At 32.0% G+C, this 26,241-nt stretch overlaps 5 protein-coding genes and 1 long non-coding RNA gene across 7 annotated transcripts; 4 read left to right on the forward strand and 2 right to left on the reverse strand.

The window, feature by feature from the left end:
* Positions 1-2,609: 2,609 nt before the first annotated feature.
* On the reverse strand, positions 2,610-4,861 carry LOC108842198 (uncharacterized). Its single transcript, XM_018615039.2, has 3 exons — positions 4,211-4,861; positions 4,021-4,118; positions 2,610-3,321 (listed from the first exon to the last, which is right to left on the reverse strand). Exons 1-3 carry the CDS (start codon positions 4,771-4,773, stop codon positions 2,651-2,653), a joined length of 1,332 nt encoding a protein of 443 aa, XP_018470541.1. The 5' UTR covers positions 4,774-4,861; the 3' UTR covers positions 2,610-2,650.
* Positions 4,862-6,080: 1,219 nt separating this feature from the next.
* On the forward strand, positions 6,081-7,634 carry LOC130500385 (uncharacterized). The gene is made up of 3 exons (XR_008939005.1): positions 6,081-6,332; positions 6,714-6,914; positions 7,023-7,634. It is a non-coding gene; the product is annotated as an uncharacterized LOC130500385 (long non-coding RNA).
* Positions 7,635-15,828: 8,194 nt separating this feature from the next.
* Positions 15,829-16,856, forward strand: LOC108842201 (protein disulfide-isomerase LQY1, chloroplastic). The gene is made up of 5 exons (XM_018615041.2): positions 15,829-16,029; positions 16,112-16,195; positions 16,272-16,323; positions 16,417-16,573; positions 16,657-16,856. The coding sequence occupies exons 1-5, from the start codon at positions 15,886-15,888 to the stop codon at positions 16,676-16,678; spliced, it is 459 nt and encodes a 152-aa protein (XP_018470543.1). The 5' UTR covers positions 15,829-15,885; the 3' UTR covers positions 16,679-16,856.
* LOC108842199 (L10-interacting MYB domain-containing protein) lies at positions 16,784-18,475 on the reverse strand. Its single transcript, XM_018615040.2, has 3 exons — positions 18,304-18,475; positions 17,807-18,173; positions 16,784-17,487 (listed from the first exon to the last, which is right to left on the reverse strand). The coding sequence occupies exons 2-3, from the start codon at positions 18,167-18,169 to the stop codon at positions 16,957-16,959; spliced, it is 894 nt and encodes a 297-aa protein (XP_018470542.1). The 5' UTR covers positions 18,170-18,173; positions 18,304-18,475; the 3' UTR covers positions 16,784-16,956.
* Positions 18,476-20,706: 2,231 nt separating this feature from the next.
* On the forward strand, positions 20,707-23,426 carry LOC108842197 (endoglucanase 10). Of its 2 annotated transcripts, XM_056994437.1 has the most exons (5): positions 20,707-21,127; positions 21,432-22,289; positions 22,689-22,855; positions 22,940-23,295; positions 23,328-23,426. In XM_056994437.1, the coding sequence occupies exons 1-4, from the start codon at positions 20,911-20,913 to the stop codon at positions 23,270-23,272; spliced, it is 1,575 nt and encodes a 524-aa protein (XP_056850417.1). In that variant the 5' UTR covers positions 20,707-20,910; the 3' UTR covers positions 23,273-23,295; positions 23,328-23,426. The 2 variants fall into 2 exon arrangements, with proteins under 2 accessions (XP_056850417.1, XP_018470539.1); XM_018615037.2 differs by having other exon boundaries at positions 22,940-23,426.
* Positions 23,427-24,564: 1,138 nt separating this feature from the next.
* LOC108837521 (uncharacterized) lies at positions 24,565-26,203 on the forward strand. The gene is made up of 6 exons (XM_018610555.2): positions 24,565-24,778; positions 25,148-25,299; positions 25,393-25,502; positions 25,581-25,666; positions 25,767-25,871; positions 25,954-26,203. Exons 1-6 carry the CDS (start codon positions 24,669-24,671, stop codon positions 25,982-25,984), a joined length of 594 nt encoding a protein of 197 aa, XP_018466057.2. The 5' UTR covers positions 24,565-24,668; the 3' UTR covers positions 25,985-26,203.
* The last annotated feature ends 38 nt before the right edge of the window (positions 26,204-26,241 follow it).

Consider the following 26,241-nt stretch of genomic DNA (forward strand, 5'->3'; position numbering starts at 1 on the left):
AGTTGACAAAAAAAACTTGTTAAAAAAAATCCTTGAATATATATCTTAGGATAACATTTTCTATGTCAAGAAAATATCAGCAAATGTCAGTTCAGAAAAAGAAAATATCAGCAACTTTTGTTACATACGCTAATCTAACATAGGATACCACATGGACCGATCTAAGAGAAATTTCACTATAGAATTAAAGCTTTTAACGAATATAAAGAAAACTGTAAACCAGGAACTAATCAACGTAAGATAAATCATAGGTTCGTTTGAGTTATAACTAATGCTTACATTCAGGCGGAGTTTTGGTCCAGCATTTAAATTTTTAAAATAAAAAATTTCACTTATATCAAACTTATATCATTAGGGTTAACTAATTTGTACCATATAATTTAGAGTTAAGGGGTGAAGTTTTGGAATTGAGGTTTAAAAGTTTTATAAAAACAAATTAAAAATAAAATTTTGAAAATAATTTTTTTAAATAGTTTCAAAAAGCATTTTCGAATTTCAAAAATTAAAAAAAACTTAAAAAACAAATTGAGAGAATTTAAAATTATAGAAAAGTTCAAATTTGAAAATATATAATTTGAAAGATATAATTCAAATTTATAAACAAATTGAGAGAATATAAAACTTATAGAAAAGTTCAAATTTGAAAACATATAACTCGAAACTATAAAAAATATTTTATTTATTTATTTTTATTTATATATATATTTAGGTATAAAAGTCTTTTATCTCTTAAATGAAATATTTTTGGTCATTTTTTTCTTAGAAATTTTTTTGTGACAAAAACTTGTGGAGAAACCCTCTTTCAATTTTAGAAATACATTAGGATAGTTCTCAAAAAAAATTGTCACGATAATAGCCTTTAAGGATTAAAATAACAAAAATATTTCATTAAATGAGTAAATATATATTTATACATTTATGGTTAATTAATATACACCTGAGGGTTTAGAGGTAACAAGTGGAGTTTTAAGATTAAGGTTTAAAATATTAAAGTTTTGATTTTTTAAAAATAGTTTCAAAAAATATTTTCGAATTCAAAAATAAAATTAAAAAAACAAAAAAATTGTGAAAATAAAATTTATAGAAAAATGTCGAATTTGAAAACATATAATTCGAAACTTTAAGAAAAATATTGTTTTTATTATTATTTATTTGTATTTATATATTAGATATAAGAGTATTTTATCTATTAAATAAAATATTTTGGTCTTTTTTTTCTTAGGTATTTTTTTGTGGAAAAAACTTGAAAATATCTATTTGGGAGAATTGACCTTAAACTTTTACCTAGTTTTAATTAGAGCACAACAAATTTTGGGACCAGTTAGCTTCAAAAACATTATGCATAGAACAAAACAAGATATCGGTCTTTAAAATAAAGTACATATAAAAAGTTTTGTTGTGAAATGATTAGAGAGGAAACAAGGAGAGAAAATAGAAGAATTAGAAGGCTTTTGGTGAAAAAAATAAAAAAAATAATAATTGTTGAATTAGGATCCTTATTATAATATAAGGTTTTATGACGGTTTGATAATATACCAAACAAGTCTGGATAATGTGTTTACCATGTCAACCCATGTCTGGATCATCTTTAAAGTAAATCTGTAACGTTGGTCATTGTTCTTCATCATTGATCGTTACAAGAATGGCTAGTCTTTTGCAAGAGAGGGGACTGTATCCGATTGTGCGTTTGGTTTCAGCTATTGCTTTGTTCTACATAGCCACGAAGAATTGATTGTCATGTTCGTTTATTTGCAGTACTATGTGGTCTCAAAAGAGATTGTTCTTGTTTCTCTTACAAAGGATATGCCTTCCCTTCAATTTTTTAGCATCCCGCCTTTACAAAGAGAAGCATCAAGGCAAGCCATTACTCTGATTCATATTCTTGATTTTCAAGATGTTTTACATCAACAGTGAAGCCCAATAAAGAATGATGGTTTGGTCTGCCATATATAGCTGATCTCGTTTATAGCTACGAAGAGCAAAATAAACAATGTAAGCAGCTTCTGACAACGAGGAAAGTTCCAATGGCTGCCTGTCTCATTCTCAGCGTGCAAACCCTTTACTACCTTTGGTTAATTTTGAACTTATCTGAGTAACTATTTAACTTAGATTAAAATCATACAACAGCCAAATAGTTACATCTTTTAATCAAAGTCAGCTTTTTTTTTTTTGCTAAAATCAAAGTCAGTTTTGCCTGATTATAAAAAAAACAAAAAAAAACAGCTCTCCCTAGAAAATAAACAGAACTCGGGAGAATAAATAACTAACCGAGTACGCATGTGGGGTAGCCATTATATCACTCTCTGCCACTACACACTATTTTATGCCCACCCAGTGTGAATACAGCTATGAAAAGTTACCGTGGTTAAAAAAAACTTCACTTCTGAGTCAAAAGCCATGCATAATTTACGCATTTGCTTCTTTATTCATTGTAATCATAATCTTTTGGCCCACCCCCTGCTATTGTATTCTTCTTAGCCTAACCGTGAATTCAACGATAATAATTAGCTTGGATCCGTAATTACACCTAAAAGTCAATAATAGGATGGGTTTATGATGAAGGTTAAGATCTTAAATGATGATTAACCTAATCTCCCTACAATATTACAAAGTTAAAAAGGCATTATTTTCTGAAGTTAAGATAACAAATTCAAGATTCTACAACCTTGTAAATAACCACGAAGCAAGGTAATATAGCTCTCGGGTTATAAACCACCAGCTCCTCCAGATTCGAATAAACTCCGGCGTTGACCGCCACCGAGTCAAACACACCGCTGCTCGAGTTATCTTCCACCGGAGCCTTCTTCACCTCCGCCGTAGGATCGACACGTTTAACACTCCCAGCGATCACACGACACACAAGCATCACTCTCCTCGCATCATCACTACACCTCAGCAAATCATCAGCTCTTCCACTGCTCGCCGTCGTCCTCACGCCGCCACTCACGGCTGCATTAGCTCCTCCGGCGCCGGATCTTCCTTGGAAACCGTGACGAATCACGTTGCACACGCCGCAGCTAGGGAGATTAGAGCAGAGAGAAGAGGAGCCACGTGATCCGAGAGAGCAAGCGAGAGTGGTGCAGTGGAAACGGAGAAGCTCGTTACCGTCGGCAGCACAACGAGCGTCTTTTCTTGTGGTTTGAAGAGCACGCGCCTTCACTGCGTCTCGGCAGTCTTCGAACCGTTGGATTGTTCGTTGAGTGTTGTGTACTTTTAGTATCCGTTCGATCTTACAGATTGGACTGTCTTTTTTAAGCCAGCTTGACTTGAATATGATCTCCACTATGTTTCGACCCGAATCTTCCGGACCTAACTCCGACACTGTAATTAAACGACAACGTCTGAATCAGGGAACATGATAAAAAATCAAGAAAAAAACAAAAAAAAAACTGAGTTTTAAATTCGGTTTGTCAGGGGACACTGAATTTAGTTAAGAACTGTAACAGCTGTTCATGTTAGTTCCAATGGTCCCATCCCACAGAAGTGTGTCCCAGCAAAATAACGATATAGAAACTATAGAATATACTGTTCTCCATTAATATTCCTCTTCGATTTGTATTTTTTTCTCTGAGATGCGTTGAGTGAATTTATATTCTAATTACAAACTGAAAATATGCCAAATCTCCTAATATTTTTGATATGTATTATCACCGACAATAACATTGAGATCGCGCTCTTTTTTCAAAAAAAAAAACATTGAGATCTTGATTCCATTATTGAATAAAACTAAGCTATAACATGAAAGCATATGACTATATTGCTTAGCATTATGGTAAGTCTTTTGAGAAATCCAATTGTGTATTCACCAAATGACCAAAGCATGTGTCAGGAGTCAGTAGTAGGGTTAGCTTTAGAAATGCCATTAGATGAAATAAAAAAAGTCTTGATACTAACTAGGGTTAACTTTAGAAACGTGACTAGCTACACAAACCAAAATTAATACTACTAGCGAAAGCGTCACTAAATAATGTGAGCTAAGTGATAAAGTCCAACAAATTAAAGAGAAAAAATAAACGTTACCTGCGTGACGAACCGCTTGATGAAGCTCTAAGCTTTCAAGCTTCGTGAAAACTTCTCCACACTGTGAACAAGCACGAACCCTAGGAGAAATTGGATACCTAAAATTCAAAAAATCAATAAATGAAACGATAACAAAAATATAATTACAGCTAATTTATTGTCCGTCATTAATCTTGAACTAGTTCATTACCTGCTAGGGTCAACGATCATGTGACATTCGTAACATCCGGAGAGTTTACGGAACTGCATGGCTTTAAATGACGTCGTTGCGGATGACGTAGTTGAGCCATATGTAAGAGACCGAGACGATGAAGAAGAACCGTGCTGACCAGGTTTTCGAGTCAGAAGACGAGTCTCCGAGTTAGGAGTAGCCGAGTTAGCTACGTCCGGAGAGTGGTCTGCTCTGTGAACCACGCGAGTGTTGCCGTGAGCCACGTCTCGAAACCTGCAGATGGAGCTGCAAGACGAGCCGAGCTTGGAAGGTGATAATACGTGAGTGGTCGTGGACGGAGTAGATTGAGAGTTCTTGGAAGGGTCGTGGATTCTTGACCCTTCGATTTGCTTGCAAGTCAAGAGGTTCTTGATTTGGTCCCATGAGGACGGTTGCTTCTGAGGTGCTACTGCTTTCTGCTTCTGTGGTTTGTGTGGTTTCTTTGTTTGGTCGGTGCGATTCTCGCGTTTCTTGCGTTTGGTCTGTGGTGGAGTGTGTTTTGGAGGCTCTGAGTTTTCCGGCAAGAAAGTTGGTAAGGCCATTGAAACTGAAAGAGAAGCTCTTGAGAGAATGTGAGAGTTTCTTTTTGGTTCTTTAATTATAAGGCTTTTTTGTTGGTGTTGAAATCGAAGATGGATCCGAGATGGGGTAATAAGGAGGGAAAGATTAAAGTGGTGGGCTCTATCTTTCTTTAATTCTTTATTTACTGTTTTACTTTTCTTATCTTTCATTAATATTCTTGTCACTCGATTTGTTTTTTCTTCTGAATCATAATAAGCTTTTTACTGGAAAATAGTGTACTTATATTCAGATATTTTGTTTTGTCAGTGAAAACAATATTTCTAATTAATGTTGGCATCTGGTTGTTGCTCTGTTAGTTGTGGTGCAGTTGATTGTATATTTACCGATATAAAAGAAAACAGTATTTTTTTTTTGTCAAAGAAGAAAACAGTATTTAATAGTATGTATTAGTTCTAAACTCTCAAGTGCTCAATGATAGTACATTTTAAATAAAATGATAAGAAATTACTTAGAAGAAAATGACATTAATTCTTTTTGGACTAGTTTGGTTGGTTCGTATGTGCTTTAACAGTTGACTACACATCTAATCTTCCATTGCATCTTGACGTTCTTAAGAGCTGACTTGGTCAGTGTCAATAAAGCTTCCATTAGTCGAAATTCAAAATGAATATGCGATGAGTGATTAATGGAACCCCTACGGATCATTAAGTCAGGGCGATCCATTGTCGCCATCACCGGTTCTGTGATTATTTTGTCACTGATTTTTAAAAGTTAGTCAAAATGATCCCTACATTTGAAGATTGGCAGTCTTTGCAGTTGGACTCATCGAGTTTAAATTTCTATATGCGTTTTATCATAGCAAAAAAATGAATTATGAATCCAAATCTAATAACACTCAAGCGGATTTTTTGCAAGATAAGTTTGAACAAGAAATTGTTTTTTATTTATTTATGTTAAAACGTCGATACCACACTGATACTCACAACTCGTCTTCCGCGAATTCTTAGGGGGGTGTATTGAACCAAGAGTTTTAGGAGATTATGAGATTTGATTAAAATCCCCTGTTATTCAAGTAGTGATTTTGATTTTTCTTTTCAAATCTTCTGTTATTCAACATGGAGTTTGTGTAAAGTTATTAAACATCACTTGAAATCCCCTATTATTCAATTAACAACTTATAAAAACTATCCCAAATCTAGTGTTATTGAAAGCTAAACAGTATTTAGAGAAAACAAATTGTAAAGAGGATTTGAGAATACTTTACGTCATTTTATAGTGTAAAACAACACCCATAGAATAACATCTCTATAGATGTTATTTGAGAGAACTGAAAAAAAAAATCATTGCCTTGCCGTAAAAAAAAAACTCCTTCATCACTTGCATCACGCATATTGTCGAGTAAGCCACCGTAGAGAACGGGACGAAGAGAGTGAGGGTGAGTTCATGGATCTCGTCTGTTTTATCACTTATGTGAAGCTTTCACCATGGTTTTGCCGTAGAATTGTTGATCGGTTCGAGCTGCCACACAATGAATTGCTCTGAGCTGCTTTCTTATGAGAAGTTCATTGATAAAAACCAGGTCTTGCAAGTTTGGTCTTTATCTCTCCCTCGCATCTCTCTCGTTTTTGCCTCTCAATGTAATATAGATGGATTTGACAAGTTGAATTAGTGATAAATTGATGAACTTTATGGTTCTCCGATTTCATTTACATCTGAAGATTTAACAAAACATGGGTACTAACAAGGATTTTGTTTCTTGTTTTTACTTTGATCGATCACTTTTCATGCTAGGGAGATTCTGTGGAGGCACATCTACTTTTTAATCGTTTGTGGTAGTGAGGGTTAGTATAGAAACCTTAGAGTTGATTAGGATTCATTCAAAGGTTGACTAAGGTGTAACTTGTGTGTTTTTATGCATAAGCTAAGTTGTTTTGTTTTGCTTTTTTTTGTTGTTGTTCAGAAAGCTGAATCGGAAGAAAACAATAGAATTCTTGGTGTACTTTTCGAGCCATCGATAGCTCACTTGACACAGAAAGTTCTTAAGCTTTTGGCTGTATCTTCTCCACTCACATTACTCGGAACTGACCCTGCTTTTGCGTTTTCTCAAATTCCATAGTCATTGGTTACTTCTCTTGGAGACTTCGGAGACGGCATAACTTAGGTTTTGCTTCCGTTAGATCCTTTCGCATTGAACCGAGAACTATGTGTTCTTCAGTACCAGTCCTTTTAATATATTTACGTTTTGCTCTGTCTATGTCTCTCGCTGCAGGCCTTCTTGCTTATCTTTTTCTCTGAACCTGGAGACAAGACTTTCTTCAGTGCGGTAAGACCTTGAGCTTGAGATTTTATTTTATGCGTTAGAAACTCCATGTTATCAGACAGGTTATTGACTGTCAAAAGGTTTCATGAGTTTGTTTAGACTCTTTTAGCAGCAAGGAATAACGCTGCTACTGTTTTCGCTGGGACTTTTGGTACTCTTGGGTATGTTTTCTCTCTCAAACAGAGGTGTTACGTCATGTCTGAAACAAATAGTTGTGGTGATTTTGCATGATAATGACGATAACATGGTGTTATGGTGTTAATATATTAAAATTTGACATGTTGTTAATATATTCAACTATACATTAGTGTCCATGTTCGTAATATATTTCAAAATATGTTAATGGCCAAGTTTGATTCTTTATGCATATTCATAGTGATTAGGCAGATAAACACGTAAGAAAAAAAAGTATTGATCAGACCAAAACTAGTATTTGTTGTTTCAAATCACCTAAATAACTTTAAAATCTATATAAGATATCTTATCAAATCACCTAAAGATTTTTATTTGTATTTTTAAATTTCATCAAAATCACCTAAATAACTTCAAAACTCACCTAAATCCCATTAAAATTAAAACACCCTAAAAACCTCTAAAACTTTTGGTTCAATACACCCCCCTAGATTTTCTTTATACTCTTATTGTGAGTGAAATCTAATTATTAATAGACACTAGTACATATTGTAAAATCACTTTCTTACACAAATGTAAATTCACGTTTAATAACAGTTTGTTGAAATAAATAAATTTTGGAAATTAATCTATGTTAATCTTCTTTTCACCTTTTTTATTTGTGACAACTGGGGATTCCCATGCATAGGCCAGAAAAATCACACTAATAACAATAATAATCATGGTAAAATAATGGTCAAACAATTGTTTTAACCGATCAAGATTACACGTTAACACCAGACAAGGTTTTTGGAAACATCGTATTTGGAACTGTGATTACGTATTCCAAATGTTCTACTTGCCTCGGATGAAATTTCCAATGTGTTTAATTTCTTATATACTCCATATGAATTTTGCTAAATTTATTTTACAGTACTTGTATAGAATTTGTGTACAATTTTGTGTTACCAGTTGTCCTTCATTTTAATAAGAAACTAGACCTTGACCCGTCCGACCGGACGGGTGTTTATTTTATATTTTTAGTTTTTTTGTTTAAATTAAATGATGAATTTACGATATTTTAAACATAAATTTTAGACTAAAAATAAAATTTGGTAGTAATAATAAAAAGTTAAAATTAAAAATTTAATTAAATATTCAGATATAAAATTTAAATTTTCTAACTAAAATAATATAAAAGCGGGTCATATTTTTTTAATTCTAAAATCTTAGCATCTCTTATAAACAAATAAAATAAATTTATAAAAATATAAAATATATAAACATATTTAGAACTATAATTTCTATTAAAATAAATTTATTAAAGAAAATAATCTTGCGCTGTTGTTATTTATTTATAGATTCGACCCGTAACTGTATAAATATTTTTTCACTTTAATTTTTTCTGTGTACTAATGATATAATATATATATGTACATTAAACTCTATAACATTATTGTTAATATTACATTTTTAAAAATATTTTTTTTATTTATTATGTTAAATAATTATATTTTATGATTTTAATTGTCTATTATATCACAGTATATCATATAAACAAATCCAATATTTATAACTAATTGAACTTATATTTTGAAACCATTATACTAATAATATATGAATAAATTATTTTATATTATATTTATATGTTATATAAATTGATTATGTTATGTGATTTTAATATTTAATAAGTTAATACAAAATATATAGAGAAATCGATTTTGGTTAATATATGATTAAGGAAATTTATTATTTAAATTAGAAAAAAAATTAAATGTTTAAATCTATTATTTAAATTCAAATTAGGAAAATACATTTATTAATCAGAAAAGACAACAATAATTAAGGAATCTAAACTAGAAAAGACAACAATAATTTTGGAAAACACATTAAATAAACTGAAAAAGACAAGCATTAAAATAGGAAACTTAATTAATTCTCAGTGGCATGCCATTGTAAATATAACTGAAAATTAAGGGGTATTTTTTATTGGGTACTTCTCTTTTAATAAGATAGATTGATTTTCAGGATAGATGGGCTACAATTAATCTCGCTATAGTATTATTCCTGGAGTTACACTTGAAGTTAGTTTAAGAACTATGGGACATTTCAAAAAAAAAAAAAAAACTATGGGACATTTATTTAGTAATATGATAAATGGAGTACAAATTTAATGTTCCAAGCAAATAATCATGGGGAAATTATACTTTTTATAAATTATTTTTCAAATTTCTTTTTGAAATTCAAAATTTTCAGAAACTATTTTTTTTAAAAGTATTTTAAATTTAGTATTTATTTATTAAAATCCTAAAATCCACCCACCTCTTTAAGATTAGATGGAGTGGTAATGTGATAGTTTAAGCAATTTCTAAAAAATCATTTATAGCATGATCAGTTTTGAGGATTGAGAAGTCACAGCATAAAACACAGCTTGCTTTTTTTAGGTTGTAGCCTTGCTTACATTTAAATTTGAGTCATTTCTATTAATCATTCATTAAAACCATAAAATAAACTAATCATAAGATTAATACCGGATGTGAAAATCTTCTATGACCTTTACATTCGCCGCAATACTTGGATTTATCACGCAGTCGCTTTGGCTTTCTCTCACATGTCGTGTTCCACATTCACTCTTTTGTTTCCACTCTTAATAACCTTATAAAAATCATCAGGTGTGTCATTATAAAGTTAATAATGTTGCAGTTTTATGTTTTATAGACAAAGAGCAAAAGGAGCGCGAGATGGGCAAATGTGTTTGTTTGTTTATCAATTTGAATTTCAAAACGAGAAGTAAAGTAATCGTTACGTACACATAACATTAAAATAAGTACTCCGGTGACAATGGAATTTATTCGACTGACAGAAAATTTACATCTACTCTGCATGTTATAAAAACATGTATAAGCATGTGGCTGGTTGAAATTGGTCTTTGGTTGATAAAATTTCCCTTTTATAACTTCAAAACTGGTACAGATTTTATATTACTACTACCCATCTTGTATAGCAGTAAAGAGAGTCCTGCCAATTCCCAGCTTGTGTAATTTCAAGTGCTTATGCATTAAATATAAAGCCACGACCGTCCGAAATTTTTTATCACACCGACACACTAAAACTTCTGAATTATGAATCTTTTGTTGGACATTTTCTCATTTTTTTTTACTTTTAGTTTGTTATTTAATATATATATATATATATATATTAAATTTGGAACTCAAACACAAAAAAAAAACTGGAAATGAATAAAATGGTCCATTTGATTTGTATATTAATGTGAGCTCTTTTACATTTTTGATATAAAATTTTAACATGTTTGTTTTTTTTCGAGATGATGATTTTTATCGGTTAATATTAAACAGAATTACATTTTATGAATGGTAGTATAATTTTTGAATTATTTTATTTGGACTAATAAACGAGACTTCAAGACCATGTTAAATCTTGTTTTACCATAAGTTCCTAATTAAAATAATTTTATAGTGACTAATTGATTAAAATCTCTTATATATTAGTCCATATGGTTTTAAAGGTGTAGGCTTCGGTTCAAATAATAGAAGAAAATAGAGACAATTGTGTCCCATTTCGTGTAATCATGAAGTTAGTAGTTATTTATAAGTAACCAAATCAAGCCCCGCAACTGATCTCTTGCCGTCTTGCGTACCGTTTGTAATTGAATTACACATCCCACCAAAAAAGCATTAAAGATCCTTCTTACTTTATATTTCAGGAAAAGCTAATTAAAAAACTTGCACATCTACAATGTATTTCTGTTTGCACACTCACCTCTGTAATCAAATAACTTGTTGAAATTTAGATGTGAGAATTGGAATCGACTACCTAAAGTTCTATCATTATTTGTTGTGTTGCTTTCTTTAACTCAGAGAGAATCAATAAAACTAGTGAAACAGAAGATGTTCACACTGAGTTATAAAACAAGCTTCATCGTATCAATTAATGCAATTGATTGAGTAGATAAGATGCACAACAACTTCTATTCGAAAATGGTCCCTAACTTTTAATACTGGATTCATCTATCATTCGTTTACATCCATCTTCAGTTACTGGTCTCTCGATAACTCATTATTGTTTTAGGACTTCCATTTACATGTATGCAATATCTCTAGAAGTTTTGTAAATCTAAATGTGTTATCCCATGCAATGATATGTCACAACTTGTAACCGTGTGGTCCTATGATTGGCACTTTCATTCTTTACATTCCTTTGATAGTGTTTCTTTTTTTCTTGTTGGCGCAAAGAGTGTTATAAACTGACAAATAGATTTCTTTGAATTTCAAAATAAAGATTGACCATGTAGGTATCTGACACTAACTTTGCTACAATATTAAACGTATGTACATGATTTGGGTTTACGCCCATAACAATCTTGATTCTAATAATGCCAACCATCTCATAACTCAAAAGCTACTTTATTTTGTTCATTAGTCACTTACAGCTGAACTATGAAACTGGCAGGAACCATACTTTTTTTTCATTTGCATTTGGTTAATAAAAACAATCCATACTAAATATTAATAAAAGAAAGCAGATGATACAAAGTTGGATTAATGTATCATGTTGTGTTTCCTCGATAGTTTCTCTCTCACGAGTAAGCTTTTTGAGTTGTGGATGGCTTTGTCTCCTTCTGTCACCGTAACAGTTGGATCATCAAGTTGAGATGTCGTTGTTTCTTTCTTTTCCTGTTGATAAACAGTAAAACAATAAAGACAATCAAACTAAGTTACTTAGACTGAGGTTTGGTGTTGATTGTTCTCTAATCTCGTATATATTAATAGAGAAACATTTAAAAAATTATAACATGTAGTTTATATTCTTTATCAAAAAAAAATCCTTTATCAAAAAAACATGTAGTTTATATTAATTAAAAATTATCAGAGTTGTCACGTAATTGAAATGCTAATTTAATTTATGTGGCGGTTTAAGAATCAATTGAGAATTTTGTTAGTCAAAAATTAAATTGCTAGGGAGTGTTATATTATATAGTATGTCTATTATAGACCATTCATTTATCAAATTAAAATTTATTATCTATTCTTTTCTTAAATAAAACCTACGAAATTACCTAATGTAATTATAATATATATGACAATTAATGATTTAAAATAATAAAGTTTTGCTAACAATGTGTATATTTTCTATCATTTTAATTCTTTATTATTAAAATAAACTACAAAATTACATTAATCATATAATAAAATTTAGATTTTTCGTGTATGTTGTATTTTGAATTTTTTAAAATGAGTATAAATTACCAAAACTATTAAAAGAATCACATAAACTTTTGTGATCAAGGTTTAAAATTTTTATTAATAAGATACAATGATTATAAAACTATATGAATAAATAATTTTATTTTAATACGTGTTTATGTTTATATATATAGTTCATATCGTTTAATTAAACTATACATAATATGAAAATACATACTTATATTTTGATATTTTTATTGAACATATATTGAAAAGTTAATATTTTAATTTTGAAATCTTCATTGTTTTTTAAATGATTATAAATTATTGAAACCACTAGACTTTCCACATTAAAAAACAATTTGTTGGTGTAAAAGTTTGTTACAAAATATGAAATAATCATAAAATCATATAAATAGAAACCTCATTTAAAAAATATTCATATTAAAAGTATACTATATATCTATGTTAATAATATTTAAATTTAACTATACATCATATACATAGATAAGATTGATTGTTTTGATATATTTACCCTAAAATGATTGCAAATAAAAAAGAGTAATCGTTGATTTATATGCGCACTTCAATTTATTATATAATAGTAACTGATTTTAGTTATTTAATATATAATTATTATATTATTATTTCATAATATTCAGAAAAACATAAAAAAAGTAATAAATATAAAATATTTATTCTATACAAGATGCAAATCTTAACCTAAACATGTATCTTTTTAATAATTTTAAATCTTAAACATTTTTAAATCTCAGGCCAAAACAAAAGAACAAAATAAGAATAAACTCCAAAATCTATATTTATATCAAGCAATAACCAAAATGAAAAAATGACATAAAAAGAGAAAAATATCGAAGATAGATAGGATTGACACGTGAATGTAAACTTATTACAACCGTAATTAATTTTTAAATTGCTAAATCATGATATAAAACTAAGGTGACATAGTTTTATTGTAACTAAATAGTAGGTATGAAATTCTTCGTGCTAAACAGTACTCCCTCCGTTTCTTATAGTTATATATTCTAAAAAAATTGTTTCAAAAAGATCTATTTCTTATATTTTCAATGTATGTTTTATTATCTAATTGCAAACTTTAAAAAACTTAATTGCACTTATTGATTTTTTATTGGCTTAAAATTGCAAACTTTAAAAAACTTAATACAAAAAATTATGTAAATTTAATGTGTTTTATTAAAATGTGTGAAAAACTAGAATATGTAACTTTAAAAAATGGAGAGAGAGAGTGGGTTTTTATGTAATAAGTGATTTTTTGACCTAAAATATTTTTAAAAATGAGATCAGCTCATCAGTAAACAAATTATGTAATTAACAAAAAGTTAAAAAAAAACTAAAAACCAAAAATATTAATTCGATCAAGAATATAATTTATTTTTTTTGAAAAAGAAGAATATAAATTTATTTTTTCATATAATATTTATTAAATAATTTTATATAAATTCATCATACACACCACACATGTTTTATCCTGGTATACTGTAAGATCTCAAAGAATCTTGCGTGTCCATAGTCGAATTATTTTTGGAGATATATCACTACCATATCTCCTGCTCTAGTCTTAATCTCCATCACGTTGCTGTCGATAATATTTTCATGCTTAGAGCATCTCCAAAAGAACTCTCTATTTTAAAGTTTGCAAAACTCTAAATTTGAAGTTTCAATGTGTTCCTCTTCAAAAGAAAAACTTCAAATCTAACTTTAAAATTATTTGTATTTTACACTATGGTCCATATATTTGTTATAATTAATAAAAATCCATAAAAATCCATAAAACTTACAGTAAATATATAAATATAAATACATAACTAAATTTAAACTACAAGAGAAAGACACTATATCTTGAAACTTGCAAAATTTTATATTTGAAGTTTAAAGATGTTTTTAAACTTCATATTTGAAATTTAAAGATGTTTTTAAACTTTAAAACTTCTTATTTAAAGGTTTATATTTAGTTTTATGTGTAAAACTAAAATTTATGAAAACAAATATGAAATACTATAAGATATGATTTTTTAAAAGATTAAAATGATAAACAACAAAATATCTAAGAATCATAAAATGTAATATGTAATTGTAAATGCCAAAATGCAAATAAAAATGTCAAACTTCAAATTTGAAGTTTTGAGTAGTAACACTATATATTTAAAGTTTCACTACTAAAAACTTCAAATTTGAAGTGCTGAAGTTTTCTTTTGGAGAATAAAAAACTTCATATATGAAGTTATAGAGTGTTTTTTGGAGATATTCTTAGGACATATGGCTTAAGAAAAGCATTCGTAAACGTACGTAGTTCCCAGGAAGCAGAGAGTAAGACTAGGGCTGGACGTTCGGATACCCATTCGGGTTTCGGTTCAGTCCATTCGGGTTTCGGGTTTTCGGGGTCAAAGATTTCAGCCCCATTCGGATATTTCTAAATTTTGGTTTGGATTCGGTTCGGATCTTTGCGGGTTCGGTTCGGGTTCGGATAACCCATTTAAAATGTTTTTAAATTTTCAAAATTCATTATATACTTTAAATTTTCAAAATCTATAAGAAAGATAATATATTACATATAAATTTTCATAACATATATGTCAAAATACTTTAATTTAACATATAAATTGGTTTTCTTTGAATATTTAGATAAAGAATCAATAGATATTTAACTATTTTGGTGTTTTCAGTATACTTTAGCTATTTTAAACATTTACTTTTGACTATTTGCATATATTTTCCGAGTATTTTGGAAAACTTAAAGGTATCTTATATATTTTTAATATTTTTAATATACATTATATATAAAAATAATGTATATATTTAAGTATATAAATTTATTTCGGATACATTCGGGTACCCAAAATATTTCGGTTCGGATTCGGTTCGATTTCGGTTCTTTAAATACCGAAATTTTGAATCCGTTCGGATATTTAATCAATTTTTGTTCGGGTTCGGTTCGGTTTTTCGGGTTCGGATTTTTTGCCCAGCCCTGTAAGACTAGTAGGAATCAGATATATTATTATTATCTTTTATATATCTGATTCCACTTACTTGGAAGAAAATGACATTAATTTTATAATATCAAGATTCGGATGTTACAACATCCTGTGCATAACGACCTTCAGATGTTATAAGCCCTTGGATCAGTATTTGACGGTTAAGATGATTTTTTTTTTTGTTCACGACGGTTAAGATGATCTTCTACTTTTTTGAGCGGTCTTCGCACTGGATTGGCTCTTCTTCTCCAATCACAGTTTAAGCTTTTTACAAATTTTTTTTTTGTCAACTTAAGCTTTTTACAATTATCAAACCGGATAAGGCGATACACAAGTATGACGTGGCTTAAGTGAATAAATCCACGTTGACAAATCGTAGCCGCAGATTCTAATCTAGTGGCTGAAATCAACCCATAACCACTTGCTTCTTATTGCTCTCATCTTTCGCGCGCTTACGCGACTTAACAACCAGCAAAGGCGACAATGCGAGCATCAGTTTCATCTCCGCCTCGTCTTCACTCTCCGTTCATTCACCGTCCCGTCAGTTTTACACCGTCTTCTTCCCGTCTCCGGTCGCCGGCAGCAGCATCTTATCCACGAATCAAAGCAGAAGTCGACACGAACACGGTTCGAATCCTTAACTCTGTTTCTAGCTAGCTAGATAGATAGAGTTCGTATTGATTTTTCGTTTTTCTTTTTGCGTGATTAGGTAGTCGCAATCTCCGTAGGTGTGGCCAGCGTCGCATTAGGAATAGGAATCCCTGTCTTCTACGAGACACAAATCGACAATGCCGTAAGTCTTATCCCACATTCTAACCTCACTTGTCTTTGTGTAACGAAATTAACCAAACGGTGTCGTTTTTACATAGGCTAAGCGAGAGAACACTCAACCTTGTTTTCCCTGCAACGGAACCGGAGCACGTATGTGTCTCCTCTCACTCTCTTTAAACTCCTTAAGCAGTTTTGTATGTCTAAAGTCTTAAAGAGATTTTTTTTGTTTTTGTCGTGGAGCAGAGAAATGTAGATTGTGTGTGGGAAGTGGTAACGTGACGGTAGAGCTTGGTGGGGGAGAGAAGGAAGTCTCCAATTGTATCAACTGTGATGGTGCTGGTTCCTTGACTTGCACTACTTGTCAAGGCTCTGGTCTTCAACCTCGTTACCTTGACCGGAGGTAACGTACACAGGAATGATCCTTGACCCAAACTCTTTGTTTAAATACTAACACACCTCTTCTCTTCTTTTTCTTATACTCAGGGAGTTCAAGGACGATGACTAAACATCTTTCACTCTACAGAACCATATTAAAGAGCGTCTCCTTCTCCCTTCTGTGTAGTTTACTACATTCGAAACAAGACTGTTTTGTTTTGTCTTTACCAAAACATGTGAGAACTCAAGACTTTGAATACTGAAACAGTTGAAAGATATAATGAGCAAACATGATAAACTAAAACTTACACAGCTGATACTATTTCACTCCTCAACTATTTATCATCAGCAATCAAAAAAAAAACCTACAAAAGACCAAATCAATATATATAAATATATAGGTTGAAGTCAACCTAGCTGTGCAACTGAAGGAGTAACTTTGTTCCTGCACTTAACTTGCAACCATGTCAAGCGCAACTTGTTAGCTTTAAGAGAGATAAATGTCTCTCTAAGACCAGGACTCTCAAAAAGATCCAAAGCTCCAAAGTAGACACCTTCATCCACATTCTCAATCTCGTCAAGCGCACCGATGCATTTTGCGATACTAAACCTCTCGTCTTCTTCTTCCGTATCCAAACCACCAATCCTTGACCTCAGACTAGTGATCATGTCCGACAAAGTACCTGCCATAGTTTCCATTACTGCTGGATCAATCTGGCTCGGGGACACAGAAGAAGTCTCTCTCTTCCTCTTCCTCTCCACATTTGGTGTTGGCAAACTCTCAGAGGTATTATTATGATTTGGCATTGATTCGTCTAACCCCTCGAAGTGACTTGACTGAGCATACATCCCTTCAGAAGAAACATCACCGTATATAGTAGAAAGCTGGTCATAGATAGGACACTCTTTAACTTTAACAGGTTCACTCCTAGGCTGCACCTGTGAGAGAACCATAATTAAAAAAAAAAGGCCTTTTATCAGTGTTCTAAAAATCGGTCTACGCAGCACTAAGCATTCAAAAAATCGGCACCCGCCTAATCAATAATCCCCAATAAAACGTCTAGTTACCGCCTAACCATTTCTTGAACAAAACAAAAAGAAATTTATAGACTTCACACCAAAATGTGTTCTAAAAATCGGTTTAGACAACGACTAAGCTAAAATCGACACCCGCCTAATAAATAATCCCCAATAAAACGTCTAATTACCGTCTAACCATTTCTTGAACAAAAATTAAAAAAAAGTTTATAGACTTTACACCAAAATCTTCCCACAAGTCCAACCCCAAGATACATCCTCCTGCATCATCCTCAATAACAAGCTGGTTATGAAGCTGAGAAGATTTAACCGAATCATAACGCTGTCTCAGCACATTAAGATGTTTCCTAAGCTGGTTGTTGTTGTAGTTGAGTCCCGTCTGGTGGTTGAACTCGTTACGCATGTTGACCCACGTCTTCCTGTCGAAACCGTTGTTCTGTCTGTTCCCTTGATTGATCTGTTTCACCACCAGATCGGCCAACACCTTGTCGAGAGACGGTGTCCATCTCCTTCTCGACAGTCGCTTTTGCTTTTGCGGCGGGTGTTGATGTTGCTGATCAGGTTCGGTATCCATCATCAGCATCAGTCTGCGAATTAAAAAAGATGACGTCACCATTACATTGAATCTAAACCGATGACCGTAACGGTTTTTTTTGCATGTTTTCGAACATTGAAAGTCGACGGAGATGTAAAGAAACATATTGTTTGAAGACTAACCTAGAGCGATTCGGGAGATGGAACGAGGTGATGATCTCAATCCTCAATGGTTCCCCGACGACGAGACCGATGAACGAAAATCGAGAAATCTCTAGGGATTTGAGGATTCGCTCACCGGAGTTGCCGCGTTTCTCTTCCAGTATTGTTGGGTATTTGGACTGTGTTTTAAATGGGCTGGTATCTTAATTCATGGTAAAGCCCAAGCCCAATAGTTCCAAAAGGCAGCTCGTTTCTAAAGTTTTTTTTTTTGCTTTTTATTTCAGCAATGATTTTATAGACGAATTATTCATATTTAGAAAATAACATATTTTAAGACATGTTCATTTAAATCATAGAAAATACTTTTTAGTTCTCTGTTTCATAAAAAAATGTCTTTTTGACATTTTTTTCTTGTTACACAAAAAAATATATTCAAATACAATTTTATAAGTAAGTTTAATATTAATTACAAATATATTGATTGTTATAAATATTTTTTATCTCACGTATTATTAAATATGTGTAATTAATAAAACATAAATAAATTTAAATTATTTTTAAAGTGTTAAAATGAATTTTACAATACTGTTTAAAATAACATATATATAATTCATGTTCCTTAAGTTATTCCAGCATTTAAAGAAGATAATACCAAAACATACCTAAAAGTAACAAATGCAATTTTATAACTTTTAAAGTTATTTAGATATATAGTTAAATGATTAAAATATCCATTATATTAAAATTTTATTTTCAGTATTATACATACTGATCATTAGTGAATTTATAGCTTACAACACATCATACTAATTTGTATAATCTCAATTATCTATCAGTTTTATAGTTTGTTAATATTTTTTAAGTTGGTTTTATACTATCCCCTATATACTAAAGCACAAGTCACTTAACCACTAAAAATCTGACAAGTGGAAAATGCTTTAAAATTTGATAAAATAAAATTTGATCCCTAAATTTTCTCACATGATAACTCCCACGTTCATAAAATTACAATCTAAAATTGTTTTATCTCTTTGAACGAAATATTTTACTCCATAAAAATTCAATAGAAAAAGTATAAAGCGATGGATAATAAGAAAGAGAGATGAAGAAGAAGAGAGTTTCAAAGCTTGAATTTTCAATAGGAGTTTGGAGAATCAAAGCTTTGCGAGCAATGAAGGTAATAATAAACATTTAATATCCAACTCTTATCTAAAAAAGTGGGTACTTACATATGTTTTTTACTTAGGTTGCTTTTACTTCTGAAAGGAAAAAAACAGAAATATACAAGAAGACAAAAGACAAACAGACTTCCTCTGCAACAAACTTAGAACAAAAGAAGAACCGTAAACAATCTAAAAACAAATGGTATGTTTAGTTCTTCTTCGATTCTCTCTTTCATGTTACTCGATCTTTAAAATCTGTGTTTTGTTTTTGTAACTTAAAAATCACATCCCATGATTAGCAAATGATGTGATGCAACTCCATCGAGAAAAAAACCATCAACCGTTATGACTATGCAAATCGGGTACTTACAGATTTGTTTGATATGATTACTATTTCACAAATCTATTTTCTTTTTCTTATAAAAGAACATATTCTACTATCTTACAATTTTTTGTAAGTCTAATATATAAAAAATCGAATATTTTACATACATTTTTAATTTCATTTTATGATATTAAATTTGAAGAACCATATTTAAAAACTCATCTACATATAAATACAATAAAATTGAAAGTATCAAACATAATAGTTTTAGGTGTTATCCATCTCTAGAAATGTGTCTAAAATAAGTTTAATTTTGATTAAATACAAATTTAAAACTACTTTGAAAGATAACTTAAATGCAAAAAAACTGATCCGTGCATGCAAAGCACGGGATGATATACTAGTATATGAATAAATGTGATTGGACTGATAACACCAACCCCTCAAATACGGAATTATCTAATATCGGCTTATGTTGGTGATATAATTAGAGGCAAGTAAAGCTTTCTGATGAAACCATTTTCTCTTATATAGGGAGGGAGGAAACCGTCATTGAAACTGATAGCTTAACTAGATCAGTTAGTATTTTCTATAATTTAGCACCATCATTCAAATATCTTAACGAAATTTTCGTGAATTAAAGAAAAAAAAAGTAACAGAGATGAAGAAAACAAAAATTCAAATAGAAAACTATATGAATTTGGTGAAAAACTCATTTGACATGTGACTGACTCAATGAATGGTTTAATCAATTACTAGAATTTAATTAAATACCGTAAGAGAGTAATTAAGTTAATGACTGTTAAATCTTTGTACTTCGTGCCGACAAAATTGTACAGGTCAGGCTGATGTGACACTAAAAACCAGAGTGGGACTTGGCTTTTAGCTGCCTCCTTGTTTCGCGAGGGTATTAAAGTCATTAGAGGAGAAAAACAGATCTCAAATCCCGCTTCATACTCCACCGACTTTTTAACTTGACCACTGGTTCGTAGGTAGTCAGTCTCCATCCTTTAATCACTCTTCTTCCTCACGAATCTTTCTCTGATTCTCAGATCTCCAAAGAAGCTTCCACGAATGCAGCTGCATTGATCCGGATCTAAACGAGTTCTGCTGTATCTTCAACTCCACCGACAAAAACAAATGGGAGAGGAGAAATCAAAGTCGAGAGGATGGTGCGGCTGGTTCATAGCTCTCATCGTACTAGCCGCCGTCGTCCTCGCCGTCGTATACATGGTCAAATCGAAAATGAAGAAAAACGACGACGGCAACGGTCCCGTCCCCGGTCCTCCCGGCGCCATCGACAAGAAATACGCCGACGCTCTCAAACTCTCCTTACAGTTCTTCGATATCCAAAAATGTAACACACACATCTCTTTATTAATCTAACAGATCAAAAGTTTCTAATTATGTCTTACGTAGCCAAAGTATCTGACTATTTTTCTCGTGGTTGAGTTTCCCTTTTGGGAAACTAGTGATGTTAATGTTTGATTCAGCTGGTAGTGTAAACTGATTTTTAAAAACGCTAATAATGTTCAGTTGTTCATGTTTTTATATAGATCAGAGTTTAAGTTTCTAATTGAGTCTTAAATAGCAAGTATATGATCAGAGTTTAAGTTTCCTTTTTGGGAAATTAATGATGGTCACATGTTTGATTGATGCAGCTGGTAAGTTGGTGGATAACAAGATCTCTTGGAGAGGAGACTCAGGTCTTAAAGATGGAAGCGAAGCGAATCTTGATCTTTCCAAAGGATTGTACGACGCTGGAGATCACATCAAGTTTGGTTTCCCTATGGCTTTCACTGCCACTGTGCTGTCATGGTCCATTCTTGAATATGGTGATCAGATGGATGTTGTGAACCAATTGGATCCTGCTAAAGAATCGCTTAGATGGACCACCGACTACTTCATCAACGCTCACCCTTCTGATAATGTGCTCTACATTCAGGTGGGAGATCCGGAGGTAGACCATCCGTGCTGGGAGAGACCAGAGACGATGAAACAGAAGAGACCGCTTATTAAAATCGACGCAGACACTCCAGGGACCGAGGTCGCTGCGGAGACCGCCGCAGCCATGGCTTCGGCTTCTCTAGTGTTCAAGGACAGCGATCCTCAGTACTCAGCCACGCTTCTGAAACACGCGAAGCAGCTGTTTGATTTCGCGGACACTAAAAGAGGCTCTTACAGTGTCAACATACCTAAGGTTCAGGACTATTACAATTCTACAGGTTATGGGGATGAGCTTCTATGGGCGGCTAGCTGGTTGTACCACGCGACGGAGGACAAAACTTATCTTGACTATGTTACTAAGCATGGAAACGAGTTTGCTAGTTTTGGTAACCCGACTTGGTTCAGTTGGGACAATAAGCTTGCAGGAACGCAGGTGCTGTTGTCGAGGTTACTCTTCTTTAAGAAAGATTTGTCAGGAAGCAAGGGACTTGGAAGTTACAGGGATACAGCTAAAGCTGTCATGTGCGGTCTTCTACCAAAATCTCCAACAGCTACAACTAGTAGATCAAACGGTAACTTCTCACTTTTATTACTTTCATAAACTTTAGGCCTGCTGTTTTGAACCGAACTGAACCATACCAAAATTTCGGTTAGTTCGATCCATTAAGTTAAGAGTTCGGTTCAGCAGGTTTATAGCAAAACTCCGGTTTTAGGTTATCGGTTAGTTCGGTTTTCAAAAAAAAATATTAACAAAATTTCTAACCAAATTAACCAACATTTTGAACTGACTAACCAAAATTATCCGAATTTAACCAATTTTTTAAACCAAACTATTTTGGTTCATTTCGATGAGATTTTGGTCGAACCGAACTACCCAAACTATCCGAACCCACATGCCTACTTTCATATAAACATAAAGACTCAGTTTCTTATAGAAGCTTTAATGTTTTGAATCTCTTTTTGTTCAATAGGTGGTCTTGTATTGGTCAGTGAGTGGAACGCGCTGCAACAATCCGTTTCCGCAGCATTCTTAGCCTCACTGTTCAGTGATTACATGCTCACTTCCCGTCTCCATAAGATATCTTGCGACGGGAAGATATTTAAAGCAACAGAGCTCAGAGACTTCGCCAGATCACAGGTAATAATAATAACAACAAGAACATTAAAAATCTATGCATAACAAAAGAAGACTAAGTCTTACTATATGGTTTCTTCTTGTCAGGCTGATTACATATTGGGGAAGAATCCGATGGGAATGAGCTTCGTGGTTGGTTATGGAGACAAGTACCCACAATATATCCATCATAGAGGCGCTTCGATACCTGCAGATGCAACCACAGGATGCTTAGATGGGTTTGAGTATTTCAACTCGACCAAACCAAACCCAAACGTAGCAAATGGTGCACTAGTAGGTGGACCTTTCTTGAACGAGACGTTCCGTGACGCACGAGACAATGTGAGGCAGAACGAGCCAACTACTTATAACAATGCCTTACTCGTTGGTCTCTTGTCTAGTCTTGTCACTACCTCTTCTGCTCCGCAGTCATTGAAGTGAGCCTTTTTTGTATTAAGAAGAGCCTTGTTGTTTGACAAAAAAAAAAAAGAAGAGCCTTGTTAAAATCACACATTCCTTCGCCTTCTTTGTTATTTTTACTTTATCTTCTGTATGTGTGTATGTTTTATTCACGTTGTGTATTGCTTGATATGTTGATGGGTTGTCGTACAAAATCAAAAAAAAAAAAGAAAAAATCCAAAACAAAATTGTAACGCTTCCGACCACCAAGTCTATGTTCATTTGGAAGACTTGTTTAATGATTATGTAATTATCGCATAATTCTTTCCGGCTTTTTAGTTTAATTGGTACTAGATATTGACCCGCGCTTTGGAAGCGCGGAATATTTTACGATGAAAAATTTCACTAGTAACTTAACAAATATTTTGGTAATTTTTAAAAGTGTATATTTAAAATATTTTTTCATTTAAATCAGTGTTTTTAAATTCAACCCGATTGTGATTATATCGGTTAATTCAGAGATCTGACAATTCAATTTAGGTTTTTAAAATATTCATATTAAAAAAATTACTAAAACCCGAGATTAACCGATTGAACTGTTGGATGACCGATATGTAATCTAATTTGATTTAAATTGTAACAATTTCATAATTTGTAATCTTATACTCCAAATTTTAAAGTTCATTATTTTAAAATTTATGAAATTATGACGTTTCTACAAAATTTTAAAAAGAAAATGATAGATATAACATAACTAAAATTAATTATTGTATTGTTTGGAAACATTGATAGTAGTATAAAAATATATTGTTTGGAAACATTGATAGTAGTATATAGAAATAAATATATTGTTTGGAAACATAGATAGTAATATAAAGAAAGAAACATTAATGATTTAATGTAAGTTTAACTATAAAGTATAAAGGTGTATTTAATTTAAAAACTTACAAAATAAATGTTAGGTCTAACAGAATGTTTCTGTTTTAATAACATAGATCGTAAATCACTTGTGGTTATTGTTAATAAAAACATCACTTTTGGATATTTCTACTATTTCAGTTCAAAAATGCTTATATATGGAGTTATTTTGACAGTTAACTATAAAAATAAATGTATTTTATTGATATATATATATATATATATATAATTAAATAAATTTTACAAGTTTTTAAACATAAATATATAGAAATCGTTGTAACAATACATAAATAAAAAAAAAATGGTTGTACCGGGGTCCGGTTAGTTTTAAATAACGGAACTTGTTACGACCGGTTTAAATCCGGGTTTAAATCATCGAACCGGGATTTGGGGTTTGATTGAACTTAAAACCTTTGGCCTGCCATGTGATGGCGTTAAAACCCTAAATCTCCTTTAGACGACGACGGCATCATCTTCTTCTTCAATTTATCGTTGCTCTACAGGAAAATTAGATCTTTCAATGGAGGGATTAAAGCTCGCAAACGCGGAGTTGATGGTTTACATTCATCCTTCCAAGAGTGGAAACAAGCTCAAAGCCATCTGTCGCGAGCTCAGCTCTCTTCTCTTCCAGTTCGTTTCCCCTTTTACTTCTCTCTTCAAATTTTCGATTTTTCACTTCTGGGTTAACCTAAAGTTTCATCCTTTACGAGCTAAATCAATTTCCGCTTAATGGGTTGCGATACTTAAGTTATGGGTTAACCTAAAGTTTCATTCTTTATGAGCTAAATCAATTTTTTACTTATTAACCTAAAGTTTTAAGCTTTATAAGCTAAACGAATTTTCGATTTATGGGTTGTGGTGGTGTTTCAAGAACTTGTTAATGTCGGTAGATATAAGCTTGGTTCTGTTTTAGTGTGAAGAAAAGTTTTCTTTTTGATTACTTAATGTAAAACTTTGTTGTAATGATTTGTTTATGATCTTTGTTTTTTTTTTCTGAAGGTATGATGAAACATTTGATGGGGTTCTGTTGGCTTTTGATGTTACTGTCAAAAGCAAAGGAGCTAAGATCCTTGCAGGGCTTAATCCTTACTTTGGGGTCAAAGTAGAAGCAAGTCTTCTGCTGTTTAATCCCAAGCCTAATAGTCTTGTTGGTAAGTAAAGAGAAGAGGTCTCATTATACACAACTTTTTAGACTTTCTTCTTTTTGAGCCTTGATGATGATCTCTACCTATTTTTTTGTGCAGAAGGGAAGATTGTTAAGATCTCTCCAGAGACGATCCATGTCATTGTTCTTGGTTTTTCTGCTGCTGTCGTGACTGATATTGATATCCGTGAAGAATTCAAGTACAAAAAGGTACTCTTGAATTTGTAGTTTAAATATTAATTTTAATCTCTAATTTGAGTGATGTAATAGTTCTTTTGTTCTATTCAGAGAAATGGTGAAGATTGCTTTGTGAGCAGCTCTCATAAACGGCATGTACTAAAAGTTGGAACCATGTTACGCCTTCAGGTTGAAAGGTAAATAATCACTCTCTTATAGCTTCTCGCTTATGACTAAACCGTGCTGGCCATCTGTTATCTCACTGTTTTGACTACTTCTGTTCAAACTTGTGATTAGTTTTGATGAAGAGGTGATGCATATAGCTGGATCTTTACTTCCGGCTAACACAGGATGTGTTAAGTGGCTGGAAAAGCAGTCTGAAGAAGCTTCGCATATGGATAGGTTAGTTTGATTTGTACACTCTTCTTTACTCAACTCTCTGATCCTCATCTTTAACAAGAATCCTCTTTTTTTTTTCCTTCAGGGATGATCATAAACGAAGGAAAATAGCCTGAGGAAGAGACTCCAATACAGAGTTGAAGAAAGATTTTAGATCAGCAGAAGCATAAATTGAAGAAATATGGCTTGATATGATGCTTCTTGCAATTTTTGCACTAAGTTATGTATTTTTTATTTGATATTTTTGCTTTTAAATGGAATCTAAAATCTGGTGATACTAGATGTTTGTAATTCATACTTCAATTTTCTTTAAATCTCATGTGTTCCAAAACTAATTTCTGTTGTTGTAATTGAATCATTTTCATGAGTACTA

Source organism: Raphanus sativus, chromosome 2 (assembly GCF_000801105.2).
Source record: "Raphanus sativus cultivar WK10039 chromosome 2, ASM80110v3, whole genome shotgun sequence".
Taxonomy (NCBI): Eukaryota; Viridiplantae; Streptophyta; class Magnoliopsida; order Brassicales; family Brassicaceae; genus Raphanus; species Raphanus sativus.